General features: G+C 52.4%; 1 protein-coding gene across 10 annotated transcripts; it reads right to left on the minus strand.

The window, feature by feature from the left end:
• Positions 1–369: 369 nt before the first annotated feature.
• On the minus strand, positions 370–21,986 carry Cmbl (carboxymethylenebutenolidase homolog). Of its 10 annotated transcripts, XM_087189228.1 has the most exons (8): positions 17,185–17,501; positions 16,217–16,355; positions 8,303–8,484; positions 7,746–7,983; positions 5,386–5,493; positions 3,513–3,655; positions 2,226–2,317; positions 370–928 (listed from the first exon to the last, which is right to left on the minus strand). In XM_087189228.1, the coding sequence occupies exons 4-8, from the start codon at positions 7,958–7,960 to the stop codon at positions 749–751; spliced, it is 738 nt and encodes a 245-aa protein (XP_087045354.1). In that variant the 5' UTR covers positions 7,961–7,983; positions 8,303–8,484; positions 16,217–16,355; positions 17,185–17,501; the 3' UTR covers positions 370–748. The 10 variants fall into 10 exon arrangements, with proteins under 10 accessions (XP_087045354.1, XP_087045355.1, XP_012927857.1 ...); XM_087189229.1 differs by lacking the exons at positions 16,217–16,355; positions 17,185–17,501 and adding an exon at positions 18,010–18,188; XM_013072403.3 differs by lacking the exon at positions 16,217–16,355 and having other exon boundaries at positions 17,185–17,479.
• Between the last annotated feature and the right edge of the window lie 918 nt (positions 21,987–22,904).

The following is a 22,904-nucleotide window of genomic DNA, read 5'->3' on the forward strand; positions in this document are numbered from 1 at the left end:
ACAGAACCGACTTAGAGGGGGAGCAGGGCACAGTGCTTCCAGCCAGAAACCCCGGCCACTCAGCAGCCTGAAGCAGGAGGATGGGTTCAAGGCTGGTCTGGGCGCCTTCGCAAGCCTGGCTCAAAATGACAACGGCTGGGGGCGTAGCACGGTGTAGAGCTCCTGGGTTCCCTCCCCAGGGCCACAGGACACCACGCCCCACGCCCTGCAGCAGGGGCCTCGCCCTCCACCACCACCTGGCGGGCAGCACCCAGCCTGGCGCCCAGAGCCAGTGTGGGGTACGGGATGACAGCAGGGTGGTAACTGCCCGCCCTCCTATGCTAGATTAAGGGGAAAAACTACAAGAAACCAATTTATTATCTGATACAATTAGGTCAACAGAAACTTTATTTCAGCATTAGGCAGATGTGAGAAATGTGGCTCTCAGGACAAAGACCAACAGCTCACTGTGGTTAGTCCACCCGGGTTCCTGCTCGTCACAGTGGCGACACCATAGGCTACGTGGAGCTGTCAGCCGCCCCAGCAGCCCTGGGCCTCTCCCTCCTGCCCTCTTAGCTATTTTTTTAATTTTCATTGATATACATGTCCAAGATTATTTCCATACATTAAAATTTTCTCCTGAATTGGTTTCAGATGAAATTAATTTCAGCATCCTCACATTTATCTTTTTAAGTAAAAAATCAAATGACCGAAGGACTTCTGGGCAGATTTTGAATGAAGCAAGTGTGAGTAGTCAGCCTGCTGGCTGCTACACGAACTTGTTCAGCCACTCCACCAGGTTCCTCCTGGCCTCGTCGATGTAGGGCTTGTCTGCCGGCTGGCAGTCTTCCCTCTTCCGGTGCACAAAGCCATGAGTCTGCCCCGTGAAGGTTTTCACCTGGTGCTCAACCTTGCAGTGTTCCTTCAACTTCTGGGTCAGCAAAGAGACCTGATGTGCACAAGAACTGATGATAGGATTTTAACCCTTAGCAATATTCCCCATTCTCTTAAGTCTTCAGTGGGTGTTCACGAAAGAAACTCAATATCTGCTGTATAGACACACTTCACGGCTGTACCGAATCCTTTTTTTTTTTTTTGTACCAGGGATCGAACTCGGCACCTTGCGCTTGCACAGCAGGCAGCAAAACCACTGAGCTAAATCCCCAGCCCCGAATTCTTATAACAGTTCTTAGCACTGACAAAGGTGATTTCAGAGCAATATAAGAATGATACAACAGCAATTCAGCTGCTCCTACACCTACGGCGGGGTGTCCAGGTAACCTATCATGAGTTGAAAATAGTGAAGATCAAAACTCCATTGAGGGGTTTGGAGACACAGCTCGGCTGCACAGAGGTGGCTTCGAATTCACGAGCCCTGAGCAAAGCTCCCAAAATCACCAGAAGAAAGAAAATGCGCTTCTGGTCATGGTGGTGCCCTCCTGTAATTCCTGCACTTTGGGAGGCTGAGGCCCAGCCCAGCCTGAGCAACTTAGCAAGACAGTCTCCAAAAACTAAATAAGTAAAACAACAGCAGATGTAGCTCAGCACCCACAGGGTTCGATCCCCAGGACCTGCAGAATGAATATGAAGACACACTGAATTCCCAGTGACCTGGGGGCACCCGAGCCCAGCGGCCCAGCGTGCTGAGCGCTGCCCGCCCCTGAGTGTCCTGGCCTAAGTGAATGGGAGCAGTGGCTTTGAGACTGGGGGAAAGAGGCAGTTTTCCCTGAATGTGGATTTCACACCACCTTCAAGGTCGGAAAGTCTTCCTTCAGGCCACTGCAAGTCCCCCTAAGCTCACCCATGTCAATACACTAGCATCTTGGTACTGGTACCCATGTCCCGAGGACTGCTTCCTTTCTTTGAGCTCCTGGGGAATGGGCCCGGGGGCTCCCACACTGAGCTACTTCCCAGGCTCTTCCTGCTTTCTTAAGATGGGCTCTCACTGAACGGCCCACCCGGCCTCCCCAGGAGCCAGGGTTACAGGTGAGCACCGCTGGCTGGGCCCAGTGACTGCCTCTTTGTGACAGGGTCTCACTGTGTAGTTCAGGCTGGCCGCCAATGTGCAGTGATCCTCCCGCCCAGCCTCCCGGTCCTGGGGTGACAGGCGTGAGCCACCACACCTGGCTCGTGTCTAAAATGTCAACACTAGAAAACAATCAGAGTGATAAATCAATCCTTTGGGGCTTCTTCCCCAAAACTGCCGAGCGGTATTAGGCAAACGAGCAGAGGAAAGCTGTACCTACCTGCTCAAGGGAAATCACGAAGTCATTCTCAGCAAAAATGAACAGCGTGGGGTTCTTTAAGTCATAAACGTCTTCGGAGTCCTTGACGATGCCTGAAAAGAGAGTTCGGGCTCACACCTGGTGGTTCGATCAGTATGGGCAGCCGTGGGCAAGGGCTGGGCCCCACGGGCATCCTTCTCAGGGTCATAGACAATCAGGCAGTGGGTTGCAAGGTAAGAACAGTGCAGGAAAATACCACGCCACAGCAAGCTAAGATCCCTCCTCTCCAGGAGACAGGGAGCCCGAGAAGACTGCCCCGCGCCCGCTCTGGCACGCGTGCAGGGACAGGGCGCCCCGCCCGCCTGAGTCCTGAGAGCTCTGCAGCGCGTACTGCACGGCCGCGCCAGCAGGTGGCACCACTGCGGCGCCCGCCCAAGACCCAGGCCAAGGACCCGCGGTTACAGGGTTTATTTGCTGTTGTGCAAGTAAATATTTAACAGGGTTTTTAAAAGCTAAAAGTAGGCGAAGGTACCACAGAGAGAAATCATTAAGCTAAATAAGCATCATGGTACTGCACGTTTACTCCTAAAAGTAAAAATTAAACTTATCGGTGTAGAGGGTAAAGACACGGATGGCATATTTGCCAAAGGCACTTCTTTAATGGTGATTGCAAAGTTATGCTTAGCATTAATTTTTGTACGTGTTGCCTTAAAACACTGAGTTTGAAATAAATACTAAACTGAGTACAGTGCAGTCATAAATAAATAAGCATGATATGTGCTTTGTAATATAAAATTTTATGAACCGGCATGGTGGTGCACGCCTATAATCTCACCACTCAGGAGGCTGAGGCAGGAGGGTCGCCGTGAGTTGGAGACCAGCCTGGGTTACATAGTGGGTTCAAGGTCAGCCTGAACTACATAGTGAGACCCTACTTCAATCCCCCCCCCCAAAAAAACCAAAAACTTCATGACATATCAGTACAAGAGCCTCAGGAGATTCCTGGAATGCCCCGTGTGGCCTTTCTATAGCAGCGAACGTCCTTGGGTCCCTGCCGGCCTCTGCTGCACCGTGACCGCTGCTGCCCCTCCCTGGGGCTCCCCTCCCCTCCCCTCCCCTCCCTCCCTGTGTGTGCGCGTGCGCGGTGTAGCATTCTGGCCTGGAAAAATGTTTGCTCAGCTGTGGATGTGAAGGAGCTCGGGGAGAGGCCACCTGCGCGCCGGCGGAGGACACGGAGAACGAAGGCCCGGGCCTGCCCAAGCTCCAGCCCGACCTTGGCCCTGGGCTGGGCCCCGCCCCTGCACTCACCGTAGAGGGACACCCCCGCCCTGATCTGCGGGTACTTGGTCATCACGTGGTGCACCACGGTGCCGCCCCAGCAGAAGCCCACGATGCCCACCCTCTGGGCTCCGCACTGCTGTGTCAGGTACCGAAGGACAGCCTCCACCTCCCTACGACAGAAAGACGCGCTCAGGCATCCAGGGGCCTTAATAAAAACCCCAAAAGGGTGGTGCTAGCCCAGAGTGGTTAGCTGATAGTCCCAGCACTCAAGAGGCTGAGGCAGGGGATTGCCATGAGTTCAAGGCCAGCCTGGGATACATGGCAAGATCCTGTCTCAAAAAACCAAAAACTAAAAAAGTAGAACCCTATAAAAAAGTAAAAACCCTATAACAACTTTCTTTTAATCATAACATATTTGTGTGCATTTAAACAAATACATCATGCCACTATGCAGAAGCAGTTATTTCCATAAAGATATAAAAGCAGTGATTAACCCAAGCATGGTGCACACACTTGTATCCCAGCACTCTGGGAGGCTGAGGCAGGAGGATCACAAGTTCAAACCCAGCCTGGGCAATTTAGCAACTCAGTGAAATCCTGTCTCAAAATAAATTTAAAAAGGACTAGGAATGTAGCTGTTATGGCTTGCATCTGGATGTTTCCCCAAAGCCTCATGAGCTCATAGGTGGAGCTTTTTGGAGGTGGTCGGATCATGGGTGTGTGATACTGGGTTAAAGGTGTGTGATACTGGATTAGTCCAGACTAGAATTAGTATAGTTCTGGTGTGGCCAAATGGATTTACTGAAGACAGAAGCCCACCCTGGGTGTGGGTGACACCACCCATAGGCTTGTAGCCTTGATGGAATTAAAGGAAAAGTGGGCAGCTGCTGGCTGCTGCTGCTGCCGCCTCCGCCTCCAGCCTGCCTGCCTGCCATGGACTGTTTCTCCTCTGTGATGCCCCTCTGCCATGTCGCCAGCTGACTGTGGACTGAAACTGAGCTAAAATGAACCTTTCCTCCTTTGACCTGTGGTGGTCTGGTATTTTGTCTCAGTAATGAGGAAGTAACTAAGACATCTCAGTGCAAAGTTCCTGAGTTCAATCCTCAATACCACCAAAAAAAGAAAGGCAGTGATTCAATCTTTAAAATATAATGTCATGAACAGTAGTTTGGGCCATTTTGGTTTTGAATTTTTCTTGGCTACAGGGAATAACTGCTTTACTTGGGAGGGCCAAGAAGGAAGATGACATTTCTATAAAAATTCTTGGACTTGAGGGACAGCAGGTTGCATTTGTGCTCAGGTCTGCTCCCCATTTTCTGGGTGCACCAGACTCCAGCCCCAGATGCCCCTCCCCAGCCACCTCATCTGGGGGGCTTCATCCTTGGCTGCTGGAGTTGAGCGTCTGGCTCAGGCCTGGCCAATCAAGGCAGAGCAATCTCCTGACCACAGGGATTGGTTCCAGGAGGGCCTTCTGAACCAATCAGAATTAAGGGGATAAAAATGAGACCTGCTGGGTTGTGAGAGAGCTAATGGAGGGCAGGAGCCCCTGCAGCCATCTTGCCACCTGAAGTAATTGACAGATGCCTGAGAATGAAGCCAGCACAGAGGAAGTGGAGCCAAGTGAGGTGGGAGAATGAGTTCTGGGATTAGCTCCAGCCATGCACCAAGACTTAGTGAAGCCAGAAGTGGCCTCTTTCATTCTACGAACCAGTAGCTCTCTGGACACAGTAAGCATCCAGGATGGGTCCCTGCCATTGGCAGACACCCTGCCACTCCTCACTCACTTGGCCTTGCTGCAGGACCTGGCTGGGCCCAGGTGAAGCCCCCTCATGGACAGGGTGACATGGAAGGGCAAGTGTCCCTGTGGGGCGGCCCCACCCTCCTGCGGGCTGTGACTTACTTATCCACCTTCCTGGCATCTCTGGACTTCAACCACTCGGGGAAGGTTTTCATCTCCCATGAGGGGTTCCACGGCTCCTTCCCCACGAAGAAGTCCGGGACTATGGTTCTGGAAAGCACAGGGTTAGCAGATTTTCATTGCCGGCTGGGCGTTTGTGTGCATTTGTTAAGGAATCAGTAGGGTGGCAACCTGGGTCCTGGAGCAGGGGCACAGCAGCTCTCAGTCATGGCTGCCTGCAGCTGGCGCATGGCCAGAGGGCAGGATGGCACAAGTGCAGGTGCTCGCCTTCAGTGGCCTGGGTGTAACCGGGTCAGGGTCAGACAGGGCCATGGGTGTGGGGCCAGGGCCGTGAGACCCTCCAGCCGGGTTTGAGTTTGATGGCCACGAGGGTCCCTGCTGTCCCTAGAGCCTCACACCTTGTCAGCCTCAGGCAGGGCACACCTGGGCAGCAGGGCCCGTCACCGTGATCCAGTCACCATGACTCAGCGATTTCCTAGTCTCTGCCCAGAGGGCAAGGTCCACGGCAGGCTCCAGCCACACCCAGGACACCTGCCACACCCAGGACACAGATTGGGGAGCCCAGGTCGTCCTCCCCCGAGCCAGGTCAGGTTACCACTGCACAAAGCTGCCGCCAGAACCTGGGTCAGAAAGACAAGTTCCAGGCTCTCCCCGAGCTGCACTTGGTCACTTTTAGCCTTTTTTGGATTTTTTGGCAGTGCTGGGGATCAAACTGAGGGCCTTGTGCAGCCAAGCAAGTGCTCTACCACACGATGTGATTGAAAATTACGATGAATACTTAAATTTCAAAATATGCATTAGAGTAAAAGGCACATTTCTGTGAACCCCCGCTCAAAATCCTCCCCCTCGCTTAGAACACACCCCATCGCTCTTGCCACTGAGGCAGGGCTGCAAGTGCTAGTGTCTTCAGTTGTGCTGCCGTAGCTGCCTCGCTGTCCTGCATCCACTCAAAGCCTTGACCTTTCACGGCCATTTTGACTTTGAGGAAGAGCTACGCATCTCCAGTGACGGATCCCGTGAATCAGGTGGATGAGGACACGCCATGACACCGCACAAGCCGCCTTTCTGACAGATGCGGCTCGGCAGCAGCGTTCACTGTATTTTGGATCACCCCCAGAAATGCTGCAGAAAGTGTGTAAGCGAGGGGAGGGCTGTGACAGGGATTCACAGCATCGTGTTTTGTATTGAAACAGCCCGCGTAGCTCGCAGCTCGGTCACACCTAGGGTGTCCCAGCCCCAGCCTCACCCTCAGGGCTGGATAAACAGCACCCTGCAGCGTCCAGCCTCGAGGCTCAGCGCGAGGGTGACAGGGGGCGAGCGACCTGCGCCGCCCTGGTGCTGCGCAGGGCACACGGAGAGGCGACGCGAGCTCGCAGCCAGGTGACGGGGAAGCCCTGCAGCTGAGGAGCCCGTTCTTAAGCCCTGGCTGAGGCCTGCAGCCTGGCCAGAGCCGGCGGGGCGGGCCAGGGGCTCATCCCTGGGCGTGTGCTCAAAGCTAGACTCCCGGTCCCCTGGAGGGGTCTGGGGGCTGCAACTGGGGGCCGCCCGCCGAGGCCAAGTTTGCGTGGAGCCACAGCGGGTGCAAGTCCTTCCCTCGGCTTCTCTTCCAAGGAGACGGAGGGAGCCGGGCACCCTCAGGCTTCCGGGAGCTCCTTCCGAGAAAAACAGAAACCGGGGGTGCGGCTGCTGGGGCTGAAGCTTTCTGAGGCTGGAGAGGAGGAAGGTTCTGTGCGTGTGCACCTCCCTGCCTCACTAAAGCTCTACCCCCAGGGGCCAGCGAGCAGCAAGGCCACCTGATTGGGCAGAAGCGCACCCCTTAGGGGATGAGCGAGGCCTCGCTGTGGTTCCCAGACATCTAATCTCCCAGGCCGTGACCCACAATGCCCCGCGGGCCGCCTCACCGTGATTCCCGGTTGTGTAATCTTGCGGGCCGTGACCCATAATGCACCGCGGGCCAAGCAGGCCCTGGAGCCCGAGTGGCGCCAGGTGCGGGGCCAGCTCAGCACTCAGCAGCACCTCGTGTCTGCTCATGGCGCCCCGTACGGTTACAGAGGCCCGAACAGGGAGAGGAATTGTTGTCCCCCAGGCCTGCAGGAACCCCCAGGAGGACCTGAAGTCCCGAGATCCGGAGGGGTGGGTGTGGCACTTCACACGGCAATCCCGTCACCTTCACACAGGGAGGTACGGAGGGATCCGGTGTGAACCCGAGTACAGCCAGGCTGGCGTGTCTGTCTGTCTGTCTGTCTTCCTTTGTGAATAGCACAGTCAGGATTTTTTGTTTGTTTGTGAAAGGAACCCCAGAAACGCACACGAGTTTAGGCAAGGAAAGCCTTCCTACGTACGTGTATCCATTTCCTGCGATCAGGTCGGCCATGTACCAGGTGTTGGGCAGCTTCCAGCCAAATATGTCCTGCACGACAATGATGGCCTTGCCTGTGTCGGCACGGGGCCTGGTGACATAAGCCCTGATGTGCTCCACCTGCACCTCGTGGCCCATCCCTCCATACTCCAGCCTGTGGCCAATGTCGCACGGACAAGGGCTCGCCTCGTTGGCCATTGGAGATCCTGAAGTCGGTTGGGCTGGGAGAGAGGAACACAGGTCATTCGGAATGCCGCGGGTCTGCAGGTCACAGAGCTGGTACACTGTAATCAGACTCCTGGAAGAAGGTTCATTTCAACCCCGTCTGTGGCACTTATTAGATGAAAATTGATAATTCCGGTTCTGGAAGCATCAAAGATTAAAGCGAATGAGGACCTGTTCCCATCTCAAACACTGGAAATGCAGATTGAATATAACCAATGAAGAACAATAGAAATGGCAGTGGTAGCTCTTATAGGAAAAGGGACACACATACCCCCAGCCCTGCCAGGGGCCCAGGGCCAGAGGGGAAGCTGGCACCTGGACGAGGAGATGACAAGAGACCAGTGATGTCCTGACGTCCGGGACAGGTCCAGACCCAGGGGCACGTCTGACAGCGGGGCTCTGGTTTTGAGTCCAGTGAGGCCCTGGGGCCACGTTCACCAGGGATTGGCAATGAGGCTGTCTCTGCCTGTTGAGCTCCCAGAAGGTCACATCTGGGGCTGGGGGCAAAACAAGAGAAGGAAAGCTGTGTCACCCAGGCTCAGACATCCCCAGAAGCTCTCCTCACCCTAAGTCCTGAGTGAGACAGAAAAAGAAGCCCGTGCCGAGTTTACACTGTGCTCCCAAAGCAGGAACACCTAGGCTGAGACATTGGCATAACAACTGACCCTGGGCCAAGGAACCCGAAAACACCAGACTCCACACCAGCCCCAAAAGGTCGCCTGGCCAGGAGGTCACTCTGAAATCAAAAGTGACTTTGATCACCACGTAATAGAGCAAACAATCATCGCAGACACAGCCATGGAGCAAAAGTCAGGTGAGAGCTGCTTTGACTCAAGGGCAGGCCTGCAAAGTCTCCATCAAAGCAGAAAGCGGGAAGAAAAGAATCTAAAACCTGTTAACTGCAAAGCATGAGCCCTCCCACAGAAATACTGAAATAAACCCAGGTAGATGGGAAGAGCTCAAACTCACTCATTGATACCGATTCTCAAATTAGATGGTTTATAACACTAGGGTTCTATCTAAGCGGGAAGGGTATAGCTGTGAATGTACACATAAAAGGAGTAATCTCAGATAATGGAAAGATGCATCTCAAGGCCCTAGAAACACAAGGATAATGCAAATCAGAAACTATTAGAAAGAAAGAATGAAGTCAGAGCAGAAATTAATGAAATGGGGATTAAAATAACAGCACAGAGGCCCAGCGACCCAAAGGACTGGTTATGTGAAAGGATGGAAAGGGGCTCGGAATGGGGAGACAAAAATGATCAAGATGCAACCCGTGTGTGTGCTAGTTCCCCATGTGAACGTGTTTACTGTGCAGCACCGACATGTATGGATACAAAAAGCAAAGGGAACGTGGTAAAAGAGTTAGGGTTCCTTCCCTCAGAAACTGGGAACACTGAGCCAAAGATGTAGGTGGGTCCCTTCATTAACAAGTAGCAAGTAGAGGCTTCCAAGCAGGTGTGAAGAGCCGCCAACCTCCCTGAATACTGACTGTGATGGTTTATATCCCAGTGTCCCCCCAAAGCCTCATGTGCTCATAGCGGGGCTTTTGAAAGGTGATTGCATTATGGGAGCTCATAATTGGCTTGCCGTTAGGAGGTGAAGCCTGTTTGGAAGAGTTGAGTCACTGGGGGCGTGGCCTGGAAGGATTTATTTCCCACCTCCCTTTTCTCTGTCTGCTCCCCACTACCCAGCCATGGACCGTTTCTCCTCTGCGATGCCCCCTGCCAGGCCACCCTGCCTTGAAGCCAGCCAACTGTGGACTGAGACCTCCACACACTGTGCGACGAATCAACCTCTCCTCTAACTTGTGGGTTTTGGTATTGTGTCCCAGTGACAAGGAAAATGACTAAGGCACAGGGTCTGGGATTTGGCTCAGTGGTTCACCACCTGCCTCACAAGCGCAAGGTCCTGAGTTCAATCTCCGGTACCAGAGAAAGAAAAGAAAAGAACTAAGGCACTAACTCACAATGCAAGTTTCAATGACAATTTTGCTTTTGTTTCTGTATTTTTTGTGGTGCTAAGTATTGAATTCAAGACCTCACACATGTTAGGCAAGCACTGTACCCCTGATCTACACCCCAGCCCCTAAGAGAGATTTTATATAAAAGATGTTATAGCTGGGGATTTCTCTCAGTGGTTCCGGCGCCTGCCTCGAAAGCGCGAGGTCCCAATTTTGATCCCTAGTACCAAAAACAAAACCAATATAAAAGATATTATATAAGTATAATAAAGTTATGATAAAAACTCAAAAGATTTAGAACGGAATTACAATTTTAAAATTATAGCAAGAGTTGATATAATCGGTGCACTAGAATGTAGAGAAGTCTTTACAGCCTAGATTGCATATTGTAGCCAAGAGGAAAGAATGAAATAAGCATCAAGAAGTTAGAAGGACACCAAGCATGGTGGTGCATGCCTGCAATCTCAGCACTTGGAAAGCTGAGGCAGGAGGATTGCTACGATTTCGAGGCCAGCCTGGACTACACAGACCCTGTCTCAAAAAACAAACAAACAAAGAAGTTAGAGGGGAAAGAAACAGGATAAACCCCATCTTAGTCCATTCTGGCTGCTGTAATGAAACAGCATAAGCTGAGCAGCTCACAAACAACACATATTTATTTCTCTCATTCTGGAGGCTGAGAAGCCCAAGATTCTGGGTCTGCTGAGCCACTTAGGGTCCCAGGGGGTGCCCTCTTCCTGTGTCCTTGCCTGGAGAAGGACCATACAGCACCTGAAATCTCCTTCGTGCGGACACTGGTCCCAGGCTGACAGCTCTGCTCTGGTGACCTCTCAACTCCTCGAGTCAGGGTCCCCACATATACATTCTGGGGAGGACAAACGCTTGGGGCATTGCAAACCCAAAAAGGCAAATATAAGGAAGTGAAAATAAACAGTAGAGAAAATCCCAAAAGATTAAAATCTGATTCCTTGAAGAGTTATAAAATACGCATACCTCCAGGAAAACTGGAAACAAAGATAAACACACACAACAGTAAAACAATCTCTGGAATGAAAAGGTGACATAAAGATGTTGGCTGAGGCAGGAGGATTGTCTCAAATTCAAAGCCAGCTGGGGGAAAAAAAAAAGCCAGCTGGGTTACACAGTGAGTTTACGGCCAGCCTCAACTTCATAGGGAGACCCTGTCTCAAAAAAAATTTTTTTTCTCTCTCTGTAAGGGGCTAGGGTGTAGGGCAGTGGTAGAGCACATGGCTGGCATTCAGGAGGCCCTGGGTTCAACCCCTAGCCTGCAAAACAAAAACAAACTCCAAATACCATAAGAAAGTATGAACAACTGACTGTATGCCAATAAGTTTGAAAACACACAAAATTCACAAACTGGTAGAATAGTGAAAGGAATGTTTCTCAACTGGTCTATGTGCCTAACTTCAAAATTCAGTGTAAAAGGGGGCCAGGGATTTAGCCCAGTGACACCTCACCGGCCTTGCAAGCACAAGGTCCTGAGTTCGATCCCCAGTACCAGGGAAAAAAAATTCAATGTAAAAGGGAAAAAGGTAGCAAGACAAGTCTTAATGAAAAGAAACTAAAAAGAAATAAACCCAGTGATATGGGCTGAACTTTGATGAGGTCATAATTCAGAAAGAAGAGCTGATATGAGACATTTGAGAGACACCAGGCTGTGGACACGGTGACAGCTGCTGTTACACATCGATCGAGTTTTACAGTGGGATTAGAAGGCACTGACAGTGGTCCTTTCCAGACATGTACTGAAGTCCTGGGGGCCGGTGGACTGTAACAGCTGCAGTTCATCCTCAAATGGTTCATAAAATACACACAAGCACGACACACAGAGATTCAGAAAGCATATGGCAAACTGTCAGTAGCTGCAGAAGCCAGAGGGTCAGCATCTGAGTGTGAGCTGCACTATTCTTGCCATGTTTCTATATTTCAACATTTTCCATACAGAAAGTTGGAGTTGGGAATCTAACTGGCAAACTATTCACCAAACCAATAGATTACAACAAATGAAATATGACTACATCTTGGATATGAGAACTGAACAAAGCTAAGGTGGGAATGAAAAAGTTGAGTGACTCCCTTCCTTAGGAATTTAGGTACAAAAATCCAAAATGAAATGTGGACACACGGAATCTGGGATGCATTGTAAGAGGATCTGTCACCATGACATCAGGAATGAGGAGATGGCTGTTAGATATGCATGATGTAATCCACAGCGTTAAAAGATGAAATGGTGAGTTCACATCACCATAGCAACAGATGAGGAAAAGGCATCTGATAAAATGCAGCAGCTATTTTGGCTGAGTGTCCACATTCCTTTAAACCCCATAGGCTGAGCGAGGCGCGGGGGCTCACACTTGTAATTCCAGCACAGAGGGAGGCAGAGGCAGGAGGATCACAGGATCCAGCCCAGCCTAGACAACTTAGTGAGACCTTGGCTCACAATAAAAAGGGCTGGGGTTGTAGCTCCATGATGGAGCGTCCCTGGGTTCCGTCCCTACTACTGCAAAAATAATAATAAAATAGAATTGTGTGTTGAAGTCGTAACTCCCATTTGCAATTCTGTTTGTAGATAGGGGCTTCAGGAGGAGCTGAGGTAAAGTGACATCATACGGCGGGGCCTGATCCGATGACGCTGGTGTTCTTACAATTTTAGAAGAGACCCCAGCCGGCCCCCATCCCCTCGCCGCGTGCACACACACACTGCACCAATTCCATGCACAAACACAGTGAGAAGGTGCCCGTGTGTGTGTGTGCCTGTGCGTGTGTGTGCGCGCACGTGTGCATGCACGCCTCGCACATGCGCATGGGCTAAGGCAGAAGCCCTGCATGATCAGGGAAAGCACACCCAATCCCTCCAGCAAACACCAAGCCTGCTCCAGGCAGGAAGACAAATACACCCTTTATCACTGTTGTCCCCAACTAAAGCAGCAGCCCACCGAGGAGAGTACTGGGCCGGGGATTTAGCTCAGTGGTTCCGCCGCCTGCCTCCCAAGCGCAAGGTCCTGAGTTCAAACTCCAGTACCAAAAAAAACCCTTTCAAGTAAATAAATTAATTAAATTTTTTTAAAGAATTTTGAAAAGAGAAAACATCATTACCCCTTGACTTATAGTTAGCGCTGAAGAAACTTCGAGGTTAAGTACATATAAAGAACAAACGGGGGGGGACAAATCGAGGAGATTAGCAGGGTGCTGCACATAGGCTTAGAAAAGTCAGGAGCATTCTTACCCATGAGTGACAATCAGAAGATACAACCTCAATGGAACACCACCCAGAATAATTTGTTAGATGGGGTAATGCTAACAATGGATGTGTGAGCCCATTAAAGGAGGCTTTTTAATACTAAGGACAAAAAAATGACCTCCGGAAATGAAGACATGTATCATGCTAACTGATTAGTCATTAAAAAGTATCATAAAGATGACAATTTTTCAAATTCACCTCTAAGTTTAATGCAATACAACCAAAATTTCAACAAGGGTTTTCATGTTAAAATTAATTTTTTAAAAAGGATAAGAGACAAGAATAGTTGAGATAATGGAAAAAAATAAAAGAAGAGAACAATGGTCTTACTAGGAAACAAAAGCTATCAAAGTACTCTGGTAGTCAAGTATGGTGGCACATGCCTGTTAATCCCAGTGCTCTGGGAAGCTGAATCAGGAGGATCTCAAGTTTGAGGCCAGCTTGAGCAATTTAGCAACTCAAAAAGACAGTGTCTCAAAATTAAAAAATGAGAAGAACTGGGATGTAGCTCAAAGCAGAGGACTTGGGTTCAACCCCCAGAATGGGAAAAAAAAAAATAAAAAACTATGGTATTTCTCGAAGTACAGAAAAATAAATCAGTGGGACAGACCAAAGACTCCAGAAACAAATTCATACATCCACCCAGTCATTCAAAAACTACAGACTTCGGGACGACTTCGGCACAAACACCATGCAGGCTCTGGGGCAACAGCAGAGCCACACTGACAGGAATCTGGCCGTGGGTCTGTGGACCCCCGGATGGGGTGGACACAGGCCGAGGTGCTCAGGAGGAGGAGGACACGACCCGGGCAGCGGCGCCCAGCTGTTCCAGGTGGGTCTGTTTGCTCCCAGAACTGAGTTAACAGGGAGAGGGAGAGGGCTCCAGAGGGGACAAAGGACCTGGAGAGCATGCGCACCATGCAGGGAGAGCTGCAAGCCCTCCGGGCCGTTGTGGGACAGCACGGGACAGCAGGGGCGCACTGCACCAGCTGAGAAAACAAGGCCCAGAGGACCTCTTCTGCCTTGGCCTGCGGGCATGTCACCTGGGGCAGTTAGAAACCTGAGGCGGAGAAGCAAAACTAAGCTGCTCCGAGAAAACACAGCCCTTTCCTTCAACTGGGGATCATTTCTTAAAGGAGACCCAGATCACATATACCGTGAAGAAAATGGTTCATACATTTCATCTTCTTTTTAACCAACTGTAAAGGAACAAAATTGCACTTGGGAGGCTGAGGCAGGAAGATTACAAGTTGAAGCCTAGCATGGGTAATTTTGTGACTTAATGAGATCCTGCTTCAAAAAAAAAAATTTAAAGGGCTGGGGATTTAGCTCAGTGGTTTTGCTGCCTGCTGTGCAAGCACAAGGACCAAAGTCCGATCCCCGGTACCAAAAAAAAAAAAAATTTAAAAGCCCTGGGTTTAGCCCCCAATACACCAAAAAATAAAAGGTACATCTGAATGATTCATAAGTACATGAAAAGATGCCAAGCTTCACGGGTGGTTAAGGGAACTGTACTAGCAGTAATGGGGAAAAGCCATTGCACATCTGGACACTGGCTGGAAAGCCTGTTAACATGGAGAGAAAGTACGCGTGTAGGAAAGGGGTGTGCACTGGTAGAAACTCTGGAGAGCTGACTAGCAAGGCCCACCAAGTGACACAGGAAGGAGCCCACATGTCTCAGGCACTCCCACTTCTGGACAAGGTGCCTGACACCTGCAGCCTAAAAAAAGAGAGGGTTCATCTTACTCACAGTTTGGGGGATTCAGTCCATGGTTGCCTGTTCCAGGGCAGGAACGTCATGGCTGAAGGGCCTGGTGGAGCAAAGCTGCTTACTGCATGTTGGCTGGGAAACAGGGCAGGGGAACAGTGCAGAGAGGAAGTGGACGCAGGGACCATGGGTGTGTGGTGAGAATGGAAGGATTTTCTCCATGGCCTTAATGGGGTGGCAGCAAGTGAAAGCAATGTAACTGACCATCAAAAGGGCAAGGGGTTACATTGTGATGTATTCATTCTTGTGGGTGGAACTGGGTTCTTTAAAAAAAAATATGTTCAAATCCTAACTCCGGTCCCTGTGAAGGTGACCTTAATTAAAAATAAGATCCTAGTTGAGGTTGGTTGCACATGCTTGTAATTCCAGCTACTTGGAATGCTGAGGCAGGAGAATTGCAAGTTGGAGCCCAGCCTAGGCATCTTAGTGGTTTTTTTTACTCTGGCTCAAGGTAAAAGACAAAAAACTATTTTAAAGGGCTGGGGATGTAGCTCAGTGTGAGCCCCTGGGTTCAATCAGTGCCACACACAAAAACGGAGGGAAAGGGTCTTTGTAAATGTATCCAGCTGGGATGAGATCAGCCAGGTGCAGTGTGGAACACCTGGAATTCCAGCATTTGGAGGCTGAGGCAGGAGGATCACCATGAGTTTGAGGCCAGCCTGGGCTACATAGTGAGTTCAAGGCCAGCCTGAACTAAATGGCAACACCCCGTCTCAAAAAAATTAAACCAAATATAGCATACACATTCCCTAAATAAATACACTATAGTAAAAGTGTGCATGGGAATGAAACCCAGCAGCTGTCAGGAAAGGAGGGAAATTGTTGGCTTGAATTGTTACTTTGTATTTCCTTACAAAGTTTCAACTTGGTACACAGGACCAAATGATGCTGTCTTTTAAATGCCCGGTGGGGGTGATAAAGGACTGCTGGATTATTTCCTGCATTTTACTGAATTGTCTTAGTGTTTCATCATGTTAGGTATTTCAGAGCCCCCACAGAGCAAGCCCCCTCCTCTCCTTTCCCTTTGCCCCACTCTGGCCACAAGGAACAGGGAACTTCCACATAGCTAAGGCCTGACCTCCCTTTGGTAGTGACTTTCTGCCTAGTTAAGGTCTTTCTGCCCCACCGGTTTCTGAGTCAGATATTCCAGTGAGACAGGGGCTTCCCCAAAGCGGTGACTCCATCCCCCAGCCCTCATCCCCCACCCCCACCAATGGACCAGTGCTCTCCCACCTGCAAGATCCCTATATAAGCTTCCAGCTCAGCCCATGCAGTCGCTGGTCTCCATTCTGTGAGTCAGCCCGGCAGGCTGCGGACTGCCGCCCCAATAAAGCTTGCTTGAACGTCTGTGTGTGCCCCCTTCTTTGGCGACCTTTCACATCATAGAAATAAAGAACTCCGATTTTTAAGAAGAAATGAATAAGTAGCTGTTCAAAGACAAGGGGACTGCCTTTCCCTGGTTTTGTTTCCACCAGCAACTTACAGAACTAAATCAGACAGCTGTCATAACAGCTCTGCATTGATAGAAGCACATTTTAGGCCCCTGTGCTATTGATTAAGAATCGATTCCAGGGCTGACTTCTTTTTAGTGCTGTTCTATTTTTTGTTGTGTTCTGTTTTGTTTTTCTGAGCCAGGGTCTCGATGTGTATGCTGGCGATCCTCCTGCCTCAGCCTCTGGGTGTGATGGTGCACACCTGTAATCCCAGCACTGTGGGAGGCTGAGTCAGGAGGATCTCAAATTCAAGCCCAGGTCGGGGAATGTAGTGATTTGGAAAGACCCTGTCTCAAAAAAGTGCCAAGGCCCTGGGTTTGATCCCCAGTACCCAAAAAAGGAGGCTTCTCTGCCACGTGGCAGATGTGTTGGGGCCACATCCTGGGTCCCCTCTATCAGGGCTGTGATCTCCAGTGTAAGACCCTCTCGGTGGCAGCGGGTGGCCGGGACAGGCCCCTCCACAGGGCCCACAATGACCGGCGTGCAGGACCCACACCCGCGGGAACAGCACAGCGCCTGGCCCACATGGCCGGGGCCCTGGGCCTCCCCAGGGCCACAGGCTGGGCTGCTCCTCTGCCCCAGACCCTGCGGCCGCCTCCAGCCCCACAAAACTTCGCTGCCCGGCCTCTCCCGAGCCACGAGGCCGCGCGGCTCCCTGCTCAGTGGACGCAGTAGCCGCGGCTGCCCGTCCCTGTCGTCCGCTCTTACCTTGGTCTGCGGGCACTGCGAGCCAGAGGTGGGTGGCACAGAGGGCCGAGGTGCGACCCCTTTATAGGTCGGCACGGGGCACGGGGGTGTCCCCGCGGGAGCAAACAGGCGGGTCAGAAGCTGGGAGCTTTGGAGACAGGTGGCCAGGTGCAGGGAGGGGGCTGGGCTGGGGCCCCGAAGGTGCGGTGGTGCAGGGGGAAAGGCCTGCCCCCCCCGCCCCCACTCAGTAAACACTGCTGATTGACACCGGACGGGCCTGAGCCTGAAGCCCAGGCGGCTGCACCACCCACCCGGCCGCCCTGCGCTCGGAGAGCGCCGCTCTGCTTCGGCCTCCTGGCCCCGCCCACCGCTCTCCCCCCGCCTCTTTCCGAGCTGCCCTGAGGACAGCGGGTGGCTTCCTGGGGCAGGGCCAGGCCCACGGGCGCTGTCGGCCGGCCCAGAACCGTGCGATGCCTGGCAGGCCGCCTGCCCCGGCGTCTCTCGGGCGGCCCCGGGAGGTCTGCCCAGGCGCCCCGTCCCGGCTGAGCAGCCCGCGGGCCAGCCGCAGGCCACGGCTCAGACCGGGCGGAACGGCCCGGGGCGGGCTCAGGGCGCACGCAGTCAGCCCGAGTGTGTGCAGAGTGACTTGCAGAGCGCGGCCCAGGCCCGGGACGGCGCCGGCCGAACGCGGCGGAAACGGGAGGGAACGGAGTATGCGATCGCCGGCCGCAGCTGCACGGGGCAGCGGGGGTCGGGTTCAGTCCTGGCCCGGTGCAGACGCGACTTACGGCAGTGTCCCGTCCCGTCCCGTCCCGTCCCGCCCCCACCCCCCACCCCGGCACCTACCCTGTCCCTGCCTGCGGACCCTGAGGACGCCTGCACGGCGGCCCAGCGGGAGCACTGGGAGGAGCCTGGCCACCCCGGCGGGCCAGGGATACCGGCGGCGACCCGGATTCCCGGCCCGGCCCCGGGGTCACGGGAGAGGGAGGCCGGAGGAGGGAGATGGCCAGCCGGGCTTCTAGGCCCCGCCTGGCTCCCAGGACCTGTAATCTCCCTGCTGTGAATCACTATGAGGCTACTAGTTTAAAAATAAACTACTACACATTTCACACACACACACACACACACACACACACACACACACACACACGTCTGAATTTTGTCTTCTGGTCCTCTGACCCAGGTTGGAATCCCAGCACTCTGGGAGGCTAAGGCAGGAAGATCGCAACTTGAGCCCAGCCTGGGCAATTTTCTGATTTAGGGAGACCTTGTCTCTTAGGAAATAAGAGAGGAGCTGAGGATGAAGCCCAAGTGAAAGCCTCGGGTTGAAGCCCTGAGGAAGGGAGCGGGGAGGTGACCAGGGCAAGTGCGGGAAACTGCTGCCGGCCGGGCGCTGCGCCCGCTGTAGCTGTGCTAGGGGAGATGGAAGAGCCGGCGGGGGTGGAAAGCCGCTGTGCGAGCGCGGGGAGCTTGGTCGGGCGCAGAGGGCGACTTCAGAGCAGGAGTGATGGCGCCCGGCCTCCGGGCCTCTCTCCTGCGCCGACTGGCTCAGGCCAGTTATTCACAGGCCGCCGAGCCGGGAAGGCTGAGGGGCGCGGGTGCAGCGCCACCTCCAGGCGGCGCAGTTTCCTATTGAAACAAAACTTTGGAGAAAGCTCTTTTGTTTGCTGCGGATTTTTTTTGTTTTTTTGGTACCGGAGTTCGAACTCGGGACCTTGAGCTTGTGAGACAGGCAGCAGAACCATTGAGCTAAATCCCCAGCATGCTTTGATTTTTTGAGACAAGGTGTTGTTATGTGTTCCAGGCTGGCCTTGAACTCACTATGTAGCCCATGCTGGCCTCCAATTCCCAGCAATCCACCTGCCTCAGCCTCCCCAGTGCTGGCATTACAGGTGTGTGCCACCACGCCCAAGTATAAGACTGTTTAAGGATCTCTCAACATCTTTGAGGTGCTGTTTCTGTGGAAAGAATAGATGTGACTAGTTGCATATCCTTTTTCTCCACTTGCTAAATTTAGCTCCTAAGCATGCTTACCAACTCTGATTAACAACACTTATTAATAGAAAGATTTACACACACGGACTCTGCCCCAGGTCGCTAGCCTGGTGGCAAAGCTGTGTGCGCTTGTACAAAGGCGAGATCTGCTGGGGAAAGAGCATGGAGCCCGAGCACACTGGGTAGGATGGGGCCTTTGTCACTGAGACCTGGGCCCCTAGGTGGTGAAGCCCGCTTCTCACAAATCCCGTTTCTCAAGACTGAGGTTGTGAGTGTTCGAAAGTGGCCAGCTGCCTGCTCTTTCCACTCTGTGTCAACCCACAGACTCAGTTTCCTTGACTATAAAACAAAGGGTTATGCTAGGTTTGGTCCTCTGACCCCAGCACACACCAGAGTCCCTGGAGGGATTGGAAAACCACAGCATGCTGAGCCCTAACCCCAGAGCCTGCTGTTCCAGGGGCCCCAGGGGACCCCAAGAAGCTGAACCACTGGGAGATCGGCCATGCATATGTGATGCTTACTGCAAGGACTCAGCCTGGTGATGGCAGGGACTGCTTCAGTGTCCCGTGTCCATGTCCAGCCCCAAAGGGCAGAGCTCACAGGCAGGAGAAGGTCACTGAGAAAGCCTAGCAGCCAGCCAGAACCCGAGGAGCTATACCTGTGCTGTGGCTTATATCTTGATGTCCCCCCAAAGCCTTGTATCCTCATAGGAAGGGCTTTCCAGAGTGGCTGGATCTAGGCTGGGTGGTTACTAAATGGGTTTAGCATAGTTCTGGGTGTGGACAATGGGAGCCCCATCCTCTTGCGGGTGGCTCCAGTCAATAGGCCTGCAGCCTGGACAGAATAAAAGGGAGACAGGAAAGGCAGGCTTGGTGCCTTCTGCCGACCCTGCCATGGACTATTTTTCCTTTGTGATGTGCCCTGCACCTATGCAATGAAGCCTCTACAAACTCTGAGCTACAATAAACCTTTCCTCTTTTACCTCCTGTCGAGTATTTTGTCTCAGCAATGAGAAAAGTAACCAAGACGGCCTGAAACTCTGCAGAAACGGCCTGGAACAGCATCAGTCTGTCCGCCCTGTGGCCTCTGACCTTCCTGATGTATCCTACCGGGCCTGGAGCTGCTCTGAATGGAGCTCAACTCGAATCCTGGGCCCAGGAGCCAGAGCTGCTAGGGACCCCCACCTGGAAGGCACAGTGACCCCGGCCAGCACTGCTCCTCAGGAGCCGACCCTGAACAGGAAACGCCTGGGAACAGGAACTTGGACCCAGCCCAGCAGGACCAGGGCCACCGCCACCACAGCACATGGCCTGTGCCCTGCAGTCGTGTTGCTTTGTTCTAGACATTTCTGCTCCCAGATTCTGGACCCCAGGGTGAGGGTATTAGCAGGTAGGGCCTTTGGGTCACGAGCGCATCCCCTGCGGGGATGGGGTTAGCACCCTGAAGAGGGGACCCCAGGGCAAGACAGACTCCCTCATCTGCAAGCCAAAGAAGACCCTCAGCCATGTGGCACAAGCTCCTAATCCCAGCACCCAAAGGCTGAGGATGCAGGAGAGTCACAAGCTCAGGCCAGCCCAGGGGTTTTTGGTTTTTTGGGATATTTTTTTGGTTTTGGTTTTGGTTTCTTGAGACAGGGTCTCACTGTGTAGTTCAGGCTGGCCTTAAACTCACTATGTAGCCCTGCCTGGCCTCCAACTCTCAGTGCGCCTCCTGCCTCAGCCTCCCACATGAGCGCATAACAAGTTCAAGGCCAGACTGGACAACATAGCAAGACCCTGTTTTAAAAAACAAAAATAAATAAATAATAAGAAGACTCCCCCCAAGACCCTGACCTCAAGGGCACCGTGACCTGAGACTGCACACCGTGGGGAAGTTTGCCAGCTGAGCCACAGCACAGATGGACCAAACTCACCTAGACAGATGCCTTCCAACAGCCCCTCCCATTCCAGACTGAGTCGTCCGGGCTTGAGCTATTGACTGCACGGGGTTTCCCTGCAGTAGTACATGGTGTTTTTTTAAAACATCTGAATAATTAAAAGAAGCTGCAAAGTGTTATGATCCAGAACCAATGAGGACCAGCTTTAAACACAAAACCTTTCCATCCTAAACAAAAATGCCAGCCAGGTATTGGGGCCCATACCTGTAATCCCAGCATCCTGGGAGGATAAGGAAGGAGGGTTGCAAGTTCAAGCCCAGCCTAAGCAACCCAGTGACTTAATGAGACGCTACGTCAAAATTCAAAAAACAAAACGGGCTGGGGATGCAGCTCAGTGCGAGGGCGCTGGGTTCAACCCCCGGGCCCCCAACAAACAAAAGCGCAAACTGCTTGTAACACCCAAAATGGCAGCCTCTCAGCTTCACCGATCCGAGTTCCAGACGGCCCTGCAAATGCAGCGCCCGGGGAGTGGTCATCCGGGCTCCCAGGAAAGTCCGAAGGTCCCTCTGCAGGCGCCCTGGGCCAGAGCGAGAGGTCTCCGCGCCCCGCGAGCTGGGGCCGTGATTCAGCAGCCCGCTGCTTGCTCCGCGGAGCGCTGCTTTTATTTTCATTACGAAACCAGAAACTAAATTCCAGGAAGGGAGAGAGGCCAAGCTGAGCTAACAAGCAGGGCCAGCGAGAGGTTAACAAAGCGGCGTGTGCAGCCCCCACGGACTGACCTTGCTGCCAAGGTCAGGAGAAGAATTCCAGGATCCGCGCCTCCCAGGCGCTTTGGGACGAATCAGAAGCGGAGCTGGTGAGTTTCCAGCTGGCTCCGTGACACCCCAGGGAGAACACGCCCGCCTCCTCTGCTCCACTCCAGCACCGCGCTGACTCAGCCTACCCGGGTGCTGCTGCAGGGAGCCAGCTGTGGAAGGCTGGGTAGAGAAGAAAGCAGCTGGTTTCGCGAAGATTTCTGGGCCAGGAAGCTGTCTTGTTCCCCTAGACAGAAAGCCTAATCATTTCTCTATTTTTACTTTCTTTCTTTCTTTTTGTTTTTTTCAACTCATGGCAATCCTCCTGCCTCGGCCTCCCAGGTGCTGGGATCACAGGCGTGTGCCACCTCACCTGGCTATTTTTATTTTTTTATTTTGAAAATGTACAAATACATGGAAAACTAAGAAGAACACAATGAACTCTCATCAAGACTGGATCTAGTATAATTATTGCTGACATTAAATTTGTTTCACCTTTTTTCTCTCTCTAAATTATAGGACTTGTAAGCAAAAGGACATTTCAGCCCTTAATAATTCCGTGGTAGGCAGCCTCGGAGATGGCTCATTACGCATCCGCCTCTGGGGGTCCACACCCGAGTGGTCTCCCCATTTTGTACCGCAGACCACAGCTGTGCTACGTGGCCAGCACGGTGCAGCAGAGCCAGGCGTGGTGCGCATGCTCGCAATCCTTATCTCTGCGTCTCTTAACCTGAAATGACCGAGTGATGATGTTAAAATATGTCCACGAATGCCTTGGTCCTCCCGGCATTCGTGCAGCTTTCCCTTGAGGTGCGGTGTGTGATTGAGTGACTCACCTTCCGAAAAAGCAATGTGGGCCGGGTGTGGTGGTGCATGCCTATAGTCCAGCTTCCAGGAGGCTGGGGCAGGAGGATCACCACAGAGCAAGGCTGTACAGGAGTTCAAGGCCTGAAATGCACAGCAAGACCCTGCTTCAAAAAATCCCCCAAAACTAAAAATAAGAAAAAATTTAAAAGTAGAATGTGGCAATAATGACAGCGTTTGCCTTCTGAGGCTAGCTCACCAAAAGTATTGTG

This window comes from Heterocephalus glaber, unplaced genomic scaffold (genome assembly GCF_053883595.1).
Source record: "Heterocephalus glaber isolate CG9 unplaced genomic scaffold, H.glaber_assembly_v1.0 deba00001538, whole genome shotgun sequence".
NCBI classification, from domain to species: domain Eukaryota; kingdom Metazoa; phylum Chordata; class Mammalia; order Rodentia; family Bathyergidae; genus Heterocephalus; species Heterocephalus glaber.